The 16,049-nt window shown below is 38.8% G+C and overlaps 1 protein-coding gene across 1 annotated transcript; it reads left to right on the top strand.

Moving 5' to 3' along the window:
- The first annotated feature begins 8,658 nt into the window (after positions 1-8,658).
- Positions 8,659-10,176, top strand: LOC306877126 (ADP-ribosylation factor-like protein 4C). Its single transcript, XM_079428656.1, has one exon. The coding sequence runs from the start codon at positions 8,960-8,962 to the stop codon at positions 9,536-9,538; it is 579 nt and encodes a 192-aa protein (XP_079284782.1). The 5' UTR covers positions 8,659-8,959; the 3' UTR covers positions 9,539-10,176.
- Positions 10,177-16,049: the final 5,873 nt, after the last annotated feature.

Consider the following 16,049-nt stretch of genomic DNA (forward strand, 5'->3'; position numbering starts at 1 on the left):
GACCGCAAGCTGGAGAATACTGTCAAGCAAAGCCGATTCAAACACTTGGGAGAGCTTAACAAGGAGTGGACTGAAGCTGAAGTCACTGCATCAAGAGTCACCACGCTCAGACGTCTTCAGGAAAAGGGCTACCAAGCCACTTCTGAAACAGAAACAACGTCAGAAGCATCTTACCTGGGCTAAGGAGAAAAATAACTGGACTGTTGCTCATTGGTCCAAAGTCCTCTTTTCAGATAAAAGTCAATTTTGCATTTCATTTGGAAATCAAGGTCTGGAGTCCGGAGGAAGAGTGGAGAGGCAAAGAATCCAAGTTACATGAAGTCCAGTGTGAAGTTTCTGAAGTCAGTGATGATTTAGGGTGCTGTGGCGTATGCTGGTGTTGGTCCATTGTGTTTTATCAAGTCCAAAGTCAATGCAGCCGTCTACCAGGAGATTTTAGAGCACTTTATGCTTCCATCTGCTGACAAGCTTAATGGAGATGCCGATTACCTTTTCCAGCTGGACTTTAGCACATGCCCACAGTGCCAAAACCGCTTCCAATTGGTTTGCTGACCATGAATTACTGTGCTTGATTGGCCACCCAACGTACCTGATCTGAACCCCATATGGAATCTATGGGATATTTTTAAGAGAAAGATGAGAAACAATCAATCCAAAAATTCCAGACGAGCTGAAGGCTCAATAGTGCCACAGAATGATCGCTTCCATGCCACACCTCACTGATACTGGAACTAACAGCACAAGCCCCAGCGCCCACCATTCCACCATCCCTCTCTTCCCCTCCCTTTCCTCCGATCCTCGAAATTTCCCAAGCACAGGCATGCCTCCGCTAGCTGCCTCGGCGGCTACCTTTACAGATCTTGTCAGGTGCGGATATAGACCATTTTTCCATTTTGTCACCAATTTCACTTCCGTCCGCTGATTGCCAAATTGACTGTGACGAATTTTCCGTCACCTTAAAAAACACAGCTAACAACCCGTCACGTATCTTATCATTCACAGAATTCACGATCGCTTTCAACCGCTACACGGAAGTCATTTGCACCGAATTTCCCCTCAGGAGACGCGAGCTCGGCGACTATCTTGCGATAGTTGCCGAACTCACATTATCATATGGAGGCTCCCACTTCTATACGTACCACAAACTATTTGCAGCTAAATGCGCCATTCGAGTGGCCCAGTGGAATCAAGCCCCTTACTGGGGAGCCCTGGACACCGAATTCCATAACAGAGTATTTTTAGGCTGCCGTAACATTACATGCGCGGTCTGCCAATCCATTTCCCACTCCACCACCATATGCCCCTTCATCAACCCATCCATTCCCCCCTGCCCAGAATCATCTCAGCCCAAATCCACCAGCTACGTGCCAAGCATTCCAAACGTCTCATCCAACCCATCTCCTTTACTTCGCCACCGCCCATTTTCCTCCGACAGCCAGGTCTGCATCAGTTTCAATACGGGTAGATGCTCAAGACAGCACTGCCAGTTTATGCATGTTTGTGATTTTTGTGGCGGTGCTCACGCCCACTTGATTTGTCCAAGATTTGATTTGTAAAATATTTATCGACTTCTGTAAACATTTCCCGTTTATCCACAGAACTGCCTGATTTGGATTTCAGCTCGCACGCTCGACGCCATGTTTATCCTGGCTTTTTTCGGCTTTCTCAGATGCTCTGAGCTCGCTATTACATCTACCTTTAACCCAATCATTCACCCCACCATTTCTGATCTAGCGGTGCTGGACGATGACACTATCTCTTACTTCTTTAAGCAAAGTAAAACAGACCAGTCAAAGAAAGGCCACTTCATTTACATCTTCAACCTCCTATCGCCCATATTACCATACCAAGCCCTCCTAGCTTTCCTCCACCTCAGGAAATTACAGTCCAAACTCCCATCCGACCCCCTGTTTACAGACGACTCCAACCGCTCCGTCACTCGCTTCTGGTTCCAAAAGCACCTTAAGTCAGTCCTGCTCCTATCTGGTACCCCAGCCGAAAACTTTTCCAGCCATTCGTTCCGAATAGGCGCAGCAACCACAGCGGCCCATCAAGGCCTTTCCCAGCAGCAGATACAAGCACTTGGTCGCTGGTCGTCAGAAGCTTTCAAATGCTATATTCGATCGGACCGCTCCCACATCAAGGAAGCTCACCAAACACTAATCGGCCAACCGATACATATATTAGATACAGAGCCCTATCTGTATTTCTCCACTGCCGCTGCAGTGTCTGCTCCCGCAGGAGCCCTATCTGTATTTCCCCACTGCCGCTGCAGTGACTGCTCCCGCAGAAGCCTTTTCTATATTTCTCCACTGCCGCAGCAGTGACTGCTCCCACAGGAGCCTTTTCTATATTTCCCCACTGCCGCTGCAGTGACTGCTCCCGCAGGAGCCTTTTCTATATTCCTCCACTGCCGCAGCAGTGACTGCTCCCGCAGAAGCCTGTATCTCTACCTCCCTCTCATCTCTACTTCCAGACTCCACAGAAGTACTGCTACCACAGCAGTATCCAGCATCCCTTCAGCCCTAAGCCATGCAAGTTTTGGGGGGGTTATCAAGCCCCTCTTCGGCTGCTGTCCTGCAATAATAGCGTTTTGGGGGCGCACTCTGGGTCCGGGCTAAATGCAGAGCTTGTACGCTCTCCCCGGTTGAGGGGAATACCCCGGGCTCGGGAATGATTACCGAGCTCGGAGCCCTCTCCCTGGACAGCACGCCAAATACGCATAAACTTACTCCTTTATTATTATATGTAAGTGTGAACTCGTGAAGGGATGTTTTATTAACAAATTTCGCGCAGATAATTAACACAGCCAATTCCTCATCAGCAATTACACCACCTATCCAATCAGCATAAGAGAGAATCCCTATAAATAATCAAGCAGTCTTACCATCATTATCTCTCGTCTTCCAGCATTCCTCCACCACCCTGACTCCTCATCTTCAGCCAGTTCCTACCCCAGCACGGGGAGGAGCACTCGGGGGGGAGCACTCTGGGTCCAGGCTAAATGCCGAGGAATGATTACCGAGCTCGGCGCCCTCTCCCTGGACAGCACGCCAAATACGCATAAACGTACTCCGTTATTATTATATGTAAGTGTGAACTCGTGAATCGCCGAATATAAGAAGCAGAAAAACAGTTATTAAAAAAGTCAATTTGATTGTGATGTTAATTCCAAACAGCACTGTTTTTACCCAAAATGTACATTATATTAGTTAAGAAAATAATAATAATTGAATTTACATATTTTCACTTTGAGTGAAAAATTCAAATGTAATAAATCATATATTTAAGTATTATAGAATATTTCAGAACACTATTCTTTTTTTAGCATTAGAATGGAGAGAAAGAAAAATGAAGCAGTACTGAGGCAAGACATTTGTCTTTGTCTTCCTCAACAGAACTGAGGAGAAAAAACTCCAGTGCTCACTGACCTGAGAAGGAACACAGTTTAAACTACATGTTGAAACTATACCTTGTGGAAACTAAAAGCTAACAGCTGTGCTGTTGTTTTTCTAGCATATATGTCTCTCTGCTTTGCATCTTCCTATCATTGTACAAGGTCACAGTATGCCACAATAGATTTGCTTTACTGTGCAGATTCTAGGATACTGTTTTGTCATTAATTTAATTATATATTAACCTCACTGGACATGCTGAAAATAATCTTACATTTCTGTCCACCTTTCCTCCAAAGAGCTTATGTATCAAGTTGGCTTTAACTCTCACATTTGTAAGAGTTAATTGTTGCGTGTAGATGGCATGTCCTTGATAGGATGACTTTGTGTGACAAAACTGACTCAAATTAATCTGGTTGCAGTCAAAGAGTAACATTGAACATTATTGTAATTTTGAAGTTTTTCTTGCTGGGCTCACTGAGAGTTTTACAAACTTGCGATGTGAGAATTCCAGTCTTATCACTCCAACATAATTTTTCTCATTGCTTGACAGGCTCTCCCAACAAAAATTATGACCAGTGTAAACAGTCATCACTGTGGGTCTTACAAAAGTATGCTTACACCTTGCCCAAGACATGCAGACGGCATAGTTCACATCACAAGCCTTTCATCACTCTCTGGGGAGAACCCTGGACTACCGACAAAAATCTGAAAGATGTAGGTGTGTGTGTGTGTACAATATAATGAACATGTACAGTCAACTATGAAGATTTGATACAGTTGTAACTGGTATTTTGCAGATACAGTCAAGCAAGTGTGTGTTTATGAATGTGTCTGTGTTTGCTGTGATATGCCATAAATAAACTGTGTTCCTTCTCAGGTCAGTGAGCACTGGAGTTTTTTCTCCTCAGTTCTGTTGAGGAAGACAAAGACAAATGTCTTGCCTCAGTACTGCTTCATTTTTCTTTCTCTCCATTCTAATGCTAAAAAAAGAATAGTGTTCTGAAATATTCTATAAATAGTCCATCATTGTAAGATTTCAATTAGAGCAGTCCATGATTGAATGTTACATTCTGAGTCATTTTACTGCCTAAATAAGTAAATGGGAAACTAAAAAATAAGGCCAGTTGCTTGTAATTTCTCCTCTAACACTTCCATCACACATCTACCACCTAGTGGACAAACAGTTAAAATAAAGGACAAAGTTTTAGTGTAAAGACAATCCCTTGAAACATCCCAACATAGCATGTGTGTTATCAAACTCAGCAAATGTTGTTTGATTAATATCTTTAAATCTAACATTAACGATTGTTGTCATATGTTTAAGTTTTTAGAGTTTAAGAGGTTTTGGTTAGTAGCCTAGTAGCTTTAGTTCTTTTAATTGATTATAGTTATTGTATTGATTATAGTTGAATTTAAATTTATTGTAACTTTTCAGTCTATATTTTACCATGGTTTTATTATAACAAAAGTGTAGTAACCATGTTTTTTTGGCGCACTGATTACCATTTGTATAACCATAGTTTTACTGCATATACCATGGTTAAACTATGGTTAGTGTATAGCAAGACCATGGTCAATTTGTGGTTACCATGGTTTAACTAGTTACCGTGTTTTTTGGTTTTATATGTAGTAAAACCTTTATTAATTTCCGTAAGGGATGATAGTTTACCTAACAGTATAACAGCATTGATCATTGGTTTGGAATACTTTGGCGTATTGATTTGTCAAAAGTAGCTACTTCATATGACTGTTCATTTAAAAAACAACAACAAAAAAACACGGATATTAGAACAAATTGAGTAGGAGAGCCCAGGGGCAATTGTAACACACTCAATTCCTCCAATCAGAATCAAGCTAGAGTGATGAAACTTAATTTGCAAATGGTCAGTAAGATTATCTCTCTGCCTGTGGAAAAGGAGCACAATCATTTCACCTCACCAGAATTTTTTAACAAAAAATACTTTTGTGGTATGAATATTATTTTTTTTATTTTTCTGCTGCTGTCTAAAGTTTAGATGATCGCGAATTTAAACTGCATACGTTTGATCTCTAGGTTATTGATAGAAAATTAACACGAACAACCTATGCTAATATAGGTATGGCTAGCTAGTTTATGAGATTTTATCATTGCTGCAACATCGGGGGCAATTGTAACACTGTTGCAATTGCCCCCTAGCCACAGGGCCCAGAGTAAACACCTTGTTTTCCTGCACTGACATAGCTACTTTTCTGTTAGAAAATAAACATATTTTAAATGTAAAACATTTAAAATGATTAGTGTTGCTTTTAAATCTTTTAAAAAAATAAAATGATTATTATCTCCACATGATCTCATTGAGTTCTTCTGTAAATATGTTATCTTGTACCATTTCATTAAAGACTGTTCTTGACTCATCAGCTAAATAATGTATTTGAGTAAAATATATTTAAATAATGAAAATCTAGTTATCTCTAGAATAGTTGCAGTCTTCTGCAAAAAATATAAAGACTTTTGCTTTTTGAATGATGCCTGACATTTAAGCGAATTTGAACCATATATACAGTATATATAATTAGATATAACATATAACAAAAGATATAACATTAGATACTACAGCAGTAAATTTCCTTTTTATTTGAGATACAGTGGTTTAACATGGCTTATTTTTCAGTGTTACAACTGCCCCCAAACACTGTTACCACCAAGGGGGCAATTGTAACTCTCTGAATTCTTGCATTTCATTTAATAATATTGTCCTTATTAATTAAATTATATCAGTTGCTTTATTAATTAGAGCGCTATCTGTTTCTTGTATCAAAAGATGACTAGTGTATTTCAAGTAGTCTGTGAGTTATGAAGGAAAATTTAATGTTACAATTGCCCCCGGTCTCCCCTACCTACTATAGACGCCAGGTGGCGCTATATATTAAATAATAGCCACATTGTAAATCAGGGACGACTACATTTATATGAGGAATATAACGTTTGAGAAAAGATTTTAGCCAGACGATTTACCAAACTGTCTTTTCCGGTAAAAGTTAGAAGGAAAGTTAGTAAGCTTTTTAAAAGATTTCTGGTGAGGTGTGGAAATATTAGCAACCTATTTAAATGATTTCAGTGAGGTGTGAAATTGCGTGTCTAAAATTTACATTTTTTTTCCTTACGTGTTACAGGTCAGATCGGTACAATCTCGTTGACGCACCCTATAGTTTCTGTTCGAATGCCTCCCAACTTACACGAAAGTTAGAAACAACTAACCTGTGCACAGACTGCTGAGGGGAGTTGTGGAGGGCCATTTAATCCTTTAAACTAACTACTATCTATTGGCCTATCTGTACTATAGGCTACTAGAACTTATTTTACTAAGGCTAAGTTAGAACTTATTTTTATTAAATATCACTTGTAGGTATAGCCCATAATTATTTCAAAACTACCACACTGGCCAGCAAGGATACAATGGGGCTGCTTTAAGGAAAATGTGATTTTCACTACTCCCACAGTGTATGATTGCAGAAAATATATGTTTTATTGAACATTGATGGAACAGCACATTTTTGTGGGAAAATAAACCATAAAGGTTGTCTGTTTTGTTTAAAAATCTTATAAATGTATGAGGTGACCAGGGAGGGCCATTTTGCCCCACACTCAGGGTAAAAAGCTAACCAGCATTAGGCTAAAGGCAGTATTGATAAAAAATACTTTAGCTAAAGTAAAGTGTTTTGCATAACATGCAAGTTAATACATGTTTGTAACATTTTTTAGTTTTTTTGATAAAATATATATTTTTTTTAATAAACATGCTGCCATTAAAATGTTCATTTAAAAAAAAAATACTATATATACAGTGGTTGCCAAAATTATTAGAACATTAGTATTTTCACCAGCTAAAAAATGGTGTTAAGGCAGTTATTTCTATCTTTTGCTGTAGTGTGTCAGTAGTGTGTCATATCAGTTTACATTTCCAAACATTCATTTTGTCATTAATTGTGAAAATCCAGTGAGATTTTTGTTTGCACAAGGAGTCTGACAACAGCCAGTGCTCCACACAGAGATCCGATCTCTTCATCCAGTCTGTCTGGAATGACATAAAAAACAGAAGAAACTGAGACCGACTAAATCCAGACTAAAACTGCCGCAACGTCTCCAAGATGCTTCAAGAAACCTACACTGTAAAAAGTGATAAGTTGACTTAACTTAAAAAAAATTGAGGAAACCCCTTGCCTTAAAATTATCAAGTAAATAATAATTAAAAAAAAATAAGTTAAGTGAATTGTCAGGTTCACTTAACTTATTTTTTTAAGTTATCAACTTATCACTTTTTACAGTACCTGCAAAGCTACAGTACTGTTAAAAGTTTTAGGCACTTGTGAAAAAATACTGTAAAATGAGGATGCTGTCAAAAAATAAATGTCATAGATTTTATTTATCGATTAACTTCTATTAACTAAATTAAATAAACATTTGGTGTGACCATCCTTTGCATTTTAAAGCAGCTATTTGTCCTAGGTGCACTTGTGCATAGTTTTTCAGGGAGCTTTGCAGGTAGGTTTCTTGAAGCATCTTGGAGACGTTGCCACAGTTCTTCTGGATTTAGTCTGTCTCAGTTGAACTGTTTCTTCATGATGAGATCTGATCTCTGTGTGGAGCACTGGCTGTTGTCAGACTCCTTGCGCAAACAAAAATCTCACTGAATTAGTACAATTAATGGCAAAATTAATGTTTGGAAATGTAAACTGATATTTCCTACTGACACACTACAGCAAAATATAGAAATAGCTGACTTAAAGCCATTTTTAGCTGGTGAAAATACTGTTCTAATTATTTTGGCCACCACTAGCCTATATATCAGGGGTGGCGAACATTGGTCCTGGAGAGCCGCAGCCCTGCAGAGTTTTGCTTCAGCCCTAATCAAACACACCTGAACAAGCTAATCAATGTCTGAAGGGTTACTAGGGAGCTACAGGCAGGTGAGTTTTAATTAGGGTTGGAGCTGATCTCTGCGGCTCTCCAGGACTGGAGTTCGCCAACCTCGGCTATATATGATATAATTAATTTCATATTTAAGTAATGGGCCTCATATTTAGTGAAAAATAAAAAAGATACTCTTAAAATAGATAAGTAAAGTAACAAATGTAAAGGCCTACTAGGTAGTTTAAGGAACAGCTAGCTTGCCATAAGAGGGGTTTGTTTTTCAGTTTTCACATGAAATGCGGGCGGAGTTTCTCCAGTGTGAGGAGCAGCTGCCGCAGGGCCACTGCTGGCTTCCATTCATTCGCTTGTGTCCATCACCGCATAAGTAGACGCGTTCATGTTATGCCTAGAAGAGATTTCTGATCACATTCATTCATCGCTAATGTGAACGAGCGCCGTCAGGAGGGATTTTCATCAATTTGCGGTGGTTATGTTGATGTGAGCTGTTACTGCGGAGACTCCGCTCATAGAGGAGTGTTTACCGATCACAAGCTGATCTCACGCGCACTGCAATGATCGCTTCATCACATCCAGTCTGAATCTGGTCGAATCTCTAGTGCCGAGGGGACTGCATTAGGTGTAGCCTACCCCTGCTAACGAGGAGATCAAAATGGGGAACAGTTTCTCCAACATATCTGCGTTTCAGTCTCTCCATATAGTGATGCTTGGCTTGGATTCCGCAGGGAAAACCACGGTCCTTTACAGACTGAAATTCAACGAGTTTGTCAACACTGTGCCTACAATAGGATTCAACACGGAAAAAATCAAGCTAAGTAACGGCACGGCCAAAGGAATAAGTTGTCATTTTTGGGACGTTGGTGGGCAGGAGAAACTCCGGCCCTTGTGGAAGTCTTACAGTAGGTGCACGGATGGCATTATTTATGTGGTGGACTCTGTAGACGTGGATCGACTGGAGGAGGCCAAGACGGAGCTGCATAAAGTCACCAAATTCGCTGAAAACCAAGGAACGCCGCTGTTGGTCATCGCTAATAAACAGGACCTGCCAAAATCTCTGTCTGTGGCGGATATAGATAAGCAGCTGGCGCTCCAGGAGCTCACGCCTGCCACTACATACCACATCCAACCGGCCTGTGCCATCATTGGAGAGGGGCTTCACGAAGGCATGGACAAACTGTACGAAATGATAGTCAAACGACGAAAAAGCCTCAAACAGAAGAAAAAGCGATAACTCTCTCTACAAAGCCTGCACCTGCCTTTTTCCATTGCTGATGGCATTGGGTTTCACATTTCAACGCTGCACTGTTGGCATTCATCTGAATGGTTGTTTGTTGTCGAGTTGGATTTGTTGCATGTGATCGTGATGGCGCAGATGAACCAAAAAAAATGGAAGTGATTTGTTTAATATAAAAAGGGCTGGTCCCGATTAAGCTGCCATTAATTTGCATAGCCTGGTCATCCGTTTGAAGGAGTTATCTACTGAAGCACTGTGAAAAACGCTGTAACATCATGGAATGCTTGATATCTTATTTTGACTCTTATGGAACATAGAGTGAACTTCTAAGAACTTTATCAAGAACTGTAGCTTCAAAATCCCAGAATGAAATTAGGATTTGAGGACCTTGTAACTAAATGACTGTAACTTCAGTGGGCCTGAGTGAGTATGAGGCCTCATGAAGACGTCTAGATTTACAGGAACTCTGAAGAAGTGATGGACTATAAGCATTGCCTGTGACACGGTCCACCTCTAAGCACTTTTTTTTTTCTTACCAAGTTAGTATCGTACAACACTGTAGATCAGATATTAGACTGTCAGTGTATTACAAAGTCAAGATGAATCCTGAAGTATTTTTCAATTAAAATGTGTGTTAAAGCAACCACCTTCTCGTGTTCTTTATCAGGGTGATATGAGGGTAAAAGTTATTTGAAGTGAGTTCAGCTGGATAAATCTCTATGGATACATCTCTCATCTCAGATTTTTTGTTTTCAGAAGAAATTTTGATAACATTGTCTTCTATACCAATGGTTATTATAGGGTCAATGGAAGTTTCGCAAGTGTGAACTAATCTTTTGGGCTTTGTTAAATGGGAGGTAGTTTTCAGTCTGCCAAGCTTTCTGAAAATATTGAACGAAGTTATAAAAGAAGCAGACTGATTACTTTTCAGTTGAACTAGCTGAGTGTTTTACCTTCAACACACTGAACAAATTGTATTGAATTGAACGAACTGTATCCTGCAATAGTGATTTTTTTTTTTTTTTTTTTTTTTTTTTTACCAAAAGTAAGTGTGTGTGTGTGTGTGTGTGTGTGTGTGTGTGTGTGTGTGTGTATAACTTACAAACAGTGTGTTTTGGATAGCCATGCCCTCTTTGTTATATTAGCTTAAGAGAATAAGCCCCCTTTCCAGACATGCTGACAATAGTGTCTTTCTATCCCAAATAACTCTAGGGTTTCATCCCAAGACAAAAGAGATGGACAGTCTGTACAAAAACCCCCATTTACAGAACCTGGCTGGTCATTTACAGCCACAATTATCGATAGGTTAGGTTGTGGTCTTACCTGAAATTTGGAATTTGGCTATATTTTAAATCAGCAGTAAATAATTATATAATATTGTGTTTGTTGAATTTGGTCTTTCATTAAACCAAAGTCACAGTAAATAGAAGTTTAATGATACCTTTTTGTGGTTACTGTAAAAAAAAAAAGAAATCTGTTAAGAGAATCCTAATTAGAGGGGGTAGTTGGTAAGAGTCATTTGTCTTGATTTGATAGGCGAGATAAGAGCCTCACTGTAGGCTATATGAAACTTTGATGAAGATCAGGTTTCACATGGGGCTTTTGTGGAGACAGAAGGCAATTCCCTGAGGACCTCCAAATGGACAGCAGAAGATGATGCCATAATGAGGTCATCAAGGCAATCTTTACATTCGTCTTGTCTAAAAAAGACTAACCTAACATTCCTAACATCTAACTTTCTCATTTAAAGTTCAGTATCGTGTTTTATGTTCATAGTGAATTAAGAGTATTCAGTAATTGACATATTTAACAAAATCCATGATGTGCACGAGGAATATTGACTCAAAAAATGTATAATATTTTAAATGCAATGGTATACATTCAAGTCAATCAGGATTAAACACACTGTCATAAAGATAGAAACAGGTCAGAACTTTTGAGGTCAGCAAAAGCTGCGTTAACAGCTCTTTTGCACAGTTTTGTTGGAAACTGTTTCAGCAAAAGATGTATTTTTAACATTCTTTCTTGGTTGCACATGATTAAACTGAGGACTTTCCTATAACAAAGATAGAAATGGGGACAAAATAAGCAACTGTTGAGTCAGAAGGAAAAGCTAAAAATATTGCAGCAAACCATTTTAATGTTTCCACATTGCAGTCCTACAAGCTTTCACACTCTCACATTGCTATTCTGCATATATGTTGCGACTAAAACTGTTGCCAGAACAAATAATTGTTCTGGATATGATTTAAAGCAAAACAAAAATAATAATAATAATAATGTGAATACCAAAATGTGTCCAAATCAGAAGAAACCTAAATATTATTTAGGAGCATTTGAGATTTTGTGAATGTTTTGTGTTCCTCTACCTGTGGAACATGCTGATAGTCTGTTTTCTCAGCTGCAGCTTCTGTTGGATCTTATTGTTTTGAAGGTTGAATTTATACATATAGGCCTATTGGTTAGTATGTGTAAAAAAATGCTTATTAAGCAGCCCATCTTAACTCAGTGTGAGAAGCAAGTGTGACCCTCCTGTCAACCAAATGCAAACCTCTGGACCTATATGTGTAAATTGTGCTCAGACTGGAGGTGTCTGGAAGAAAGAAAAGTGTGAGATGTGAGTGAGAAATATAAGGAGGAGGGGAAAGCTGTTTACATTTCCCTGGAGAGGGGGATGGGGACAGAGACACATAATTGGTGAGTGTCTGTGCCGGGGGCAGGGGTTTGTGGGTGGATATCTCCAGGTTCCTTGAGGGAATAGCGCTACAGAAAGAAGAAACCCTCAGTAAATGGCTGCAAATCAATGCCTGTGTCCCTTCTCTCTCACGGGAGAGAGAAGTACAGAATGAGAGCCATGACCCGAGCCATGCCCATCAGGCCTGTTTCACCACAATTCAAGTATCAGGAAGCATTATTGGCATTTAGCACTTACATTCCCAATGCATTAATGAACTTGCACATACGTACAAAAGCTCAATCTAACAGTCACTTAATGACATGTTGTATCATAGTTTTAATTGAATTTCAGTACAGAGTCAGTAGAGCTGCAGAAAACAGTATGAAAAAGTCTGAACAAACATTAACAATCCTAAAACAACAACAAATTGCAAACCACTTATTTTGTCCATTACCTTCAAGCTCTGCGGATGGGAGTCTCCCATTGGATTTAGGGTCAGGTCACCCTCTTTTCCCAGCATGCTTGCTGCACATGCAGACTTTGTTTGGGGCGGTTGTGTCTGATGATTCTGTGTTGATGTTGTACAGTGCTTATTTATCATTGCGTCAGAGAGACATTTATGAGATTATCTGTAGTGAAAAAACTTGAGTAAACTCTGTACTTACCCCTAAAGATGATTTGACAAGCTTTACCACCTTTTAAATCTTTGGTGTAATACTTTTTTTTTTTTTTTTTTTTTTTTTATAATACTTCACAGCACGGATTTGTTTAATTGATAAAAGGTGACTCAGACTTGGATAATGTCCCATAGATCTCTGTTTCAAAGAATTAATTCAAACATTTTTAAATTCAATAAACCAAAAAAAAATTATTACCATTTCCACAAAAATATTCAGCAGTTTTCAACACTGACAATAGTAAGAAGATTTCTTGAGCAGCAATCAGCATATTAAAATGATTTCTGAAGGATCATGTGACTGAACGACTGCTGAAAATTCAGATTTGCCATCACAGGAATAAAATTACATTTTAAAATATGTTTTACATTTTTCAATATCATAAATTGTACCAATATTTAACTATCACTGAGTTTACTGTATTTTCAGTCTATGAAATGCAGCATTGACGAGCATAGGAGACTTGTTTCAGGGCCTTCAGTTGATTAACATGTTGCTCTCTTGCTCACTGTAGGCATGAGAGAGGCTTCTGGAACACTCCACCCCACCCCCACACCACAAAATACAGCATAATTAATCTATGAGAAACAAAGTGTGTAAACAATCTAAATCACATTGCACCAGCAGTCATGTAGAGACAAATTAATTAGGTCTTTAATCTAATGACAAAGGTCACCTGTCAGACTCAACAAACAGGCGTTTGACATCAGCAGACCACTGCAGCCCATGAGCAGTACTGAACTGCTGGAGAGCCACACGGCCCTTAGGAAAACAGAGCACTGAAGAAACCATCCATGATACATGACTTTATTCTGCAGAGAGCTGGATATGAAATATTAGCTTACGCACATGCTTCAGGCATAAAAGGCTTTTGAAAAGCTTCCTTCTCTCATGACTCGACTTTGTACCATCGTAACAGAAACCGCAAATGGATGTTTGATAGGCTTAAGTGTGAAACAGCAGCTACACCCAACATACTTTTTGTTCTGGGGAGAAATCTGGGTTTTTAGGTCATTATACAATAATTTAATTGTTTGTGCTTAGTGAGATGAGACTGAACTTTAACTTTAGGACAACAGAATCAGATGATAAAGCTGAATTTATATGCTAACATGTAATATAAAACAATTGTGGGGGGGGGGGGGGAGGGGGCTATTTCTGCCCTAAGATAAATCAACATCACTTTTGGCATAATATTGAGTACTGCAGAAAATATTTTTTAAATGTCCCTGATATGTCCATCCTTTTCTTTATAAGAAAAAAAAAGAGCAAAAATCTGGGTTGCAGTGATGTAGCCTACTCGGTTGATGTGAAGGGGGCCAATCTGTAAACATTAAAATACTATTTGCTATTTATTTTAGCCACAAGCTATAAACAATATGCAGCGTTATCCAGTTTTACCATTTCTCACCATGGTGTCATGCCTAAGCTTAAAATCACCTAAAAAATGACGAGCCCATCTTTACAGCTCAAACGATACAGTTTTAACAGAAGGATTGATGGAAAATTACTTCCATTGTAAATGCCTCACTGTAACGTTGATTTTTTTGCTATAGCAAAATGATTGTTTGTGCTAATCAACATTTTGCCACAAATTCTGTTGATTGAACTTTATGTTTTGAACATGTATTGAATATTCATTCAAGAGAAGCTGTATATCAGAGCATTATCTTAAATCTTATCACACAAACTGATCATTGATAGATAAGACTTTGTATCTTGTTTTGTACTGCTACTTTTCTTCATAAGTAGACATTTCAATGCCACCTCCACTTTTCTTGAGAACGTGAGACGACCACTGAAGTGAAAATTATTTTCGTTTTCAATCCTCAGCAGCCCAAGCTGGGGAACTGCTTTCAGATGGAAATGGAGCGACTTTCTGTTGCACTGCTCCCTATTGTTCCCTCTCTCTCTTTCTGTGTCCCACCCTATCTGACTCTCTTCTATTCTTTTTAAATTGCTTGGTCGTTGGTGGAGACTGTGGTGACTCTCTGACACATATGCCAAGAAGGAATCATTATTTCAATATTCTGGCTCACAGCCAATATGACAATCAAAAGCCCTTGAGCGAGGTCCATGCCATTTCACAAATACCATTGTGTTAGATTTCTCACCAAAACCACCATTGTCTAGGTGGGGTGATGCAAACCTGTCGGTTAAATCCCATGACGTGTACAAGATTCTTTCAGATTTTAAAGAACCTGTCTTTCTTCCCTACTACATAGCTGTGGCTGTGAACTGTTTAATATTGTAAGTAGAACACTACAACGTGTTACGTGACATAATGCATAGAATTATAATCATGACTTCCTCTCACGGGCTCTTCTGGTTGTCTTGCCCTAAGCTCACTGCAGTCATTCAAAGCCACATGCCTAATGTTTGTGTTCAGTGACCATTTTCAGCTTCTTCTTGGAACTATAAAGTCTGGATTTGAGTTGAGGAGGGGGATGATAAGAGATCTGCACAAAAATGCCACTTACTTGGGGGTTGAAGGCCAACCAGCACTATTTGCTCAGCGAAGACTTTTGTGAAAAGTGTCACAGGTCAAAGGTTAAAGTTCTACGAATCTACGCATGGCTGAGTAAACAAACCGGCTTGGAGTGCATAAGTCAAACTAATGCATGAGAGAAAGACAGAGCCATGACATGACATCCTGGAAAAAAATATATTCATTCGTTAAACTCAACAAGCCTCTGTTTTGAAGAAATACAAAAACAAAAGACAGAGACCAATTATAAACATCAAAGAGTCAGTCAGGATTGTCATTTACTTTTAATGTGTAACAAGTGGTGTAATAAGATTTTTAATTAATTCAGTTTTATTTTAAGACATAAGAAATAGTATATTTTTCTTGGTCTGTTTTTGTAACAGAAAGGTCATTTATGGCTGCATTATATGCAACTCATACAAATAAAGATTTTGAAGAACGTTTTAAAAATCTAAAGAACATTTTTCGATTATAAAGAGCCTTTTCTGCATTTGAAAGGTTCCATGGATGTTCAAGATTCTTCATAGAACCATTGATACCAAAAAAATAACCTTTATTTCTTAAGAGTGTATATACATTTCCAGAGTTCAATAATGATACAGTAATTCGTAAAAGATTGTTGTTTTTTTAAACGTAAAGGATAGATTTTTGGGCTCTCTATTGCCA

The sequence above is a fragment of the Barbus barbus genome (genome assembly GCF_936440315.1).
Source record: "Barbus barbus genome assembly, chromosome: 11".
NCBI classification, from domain to species: domain Eukaryota; kingdom Metazoa; phylum Chordata; class Actinopteri; order Cypriniformes; family Cyprinidae; genus Barbus; species Barbus barbus.

Coding starts and splice junctions, on each gene's coding strand:
- LOC306877126 (XM_079428656.1), top strand. CDS start 8,960: ATGGGGAACAGTTTCTCCAACATATCTGCGTTTCAGTCTCTCCATATA.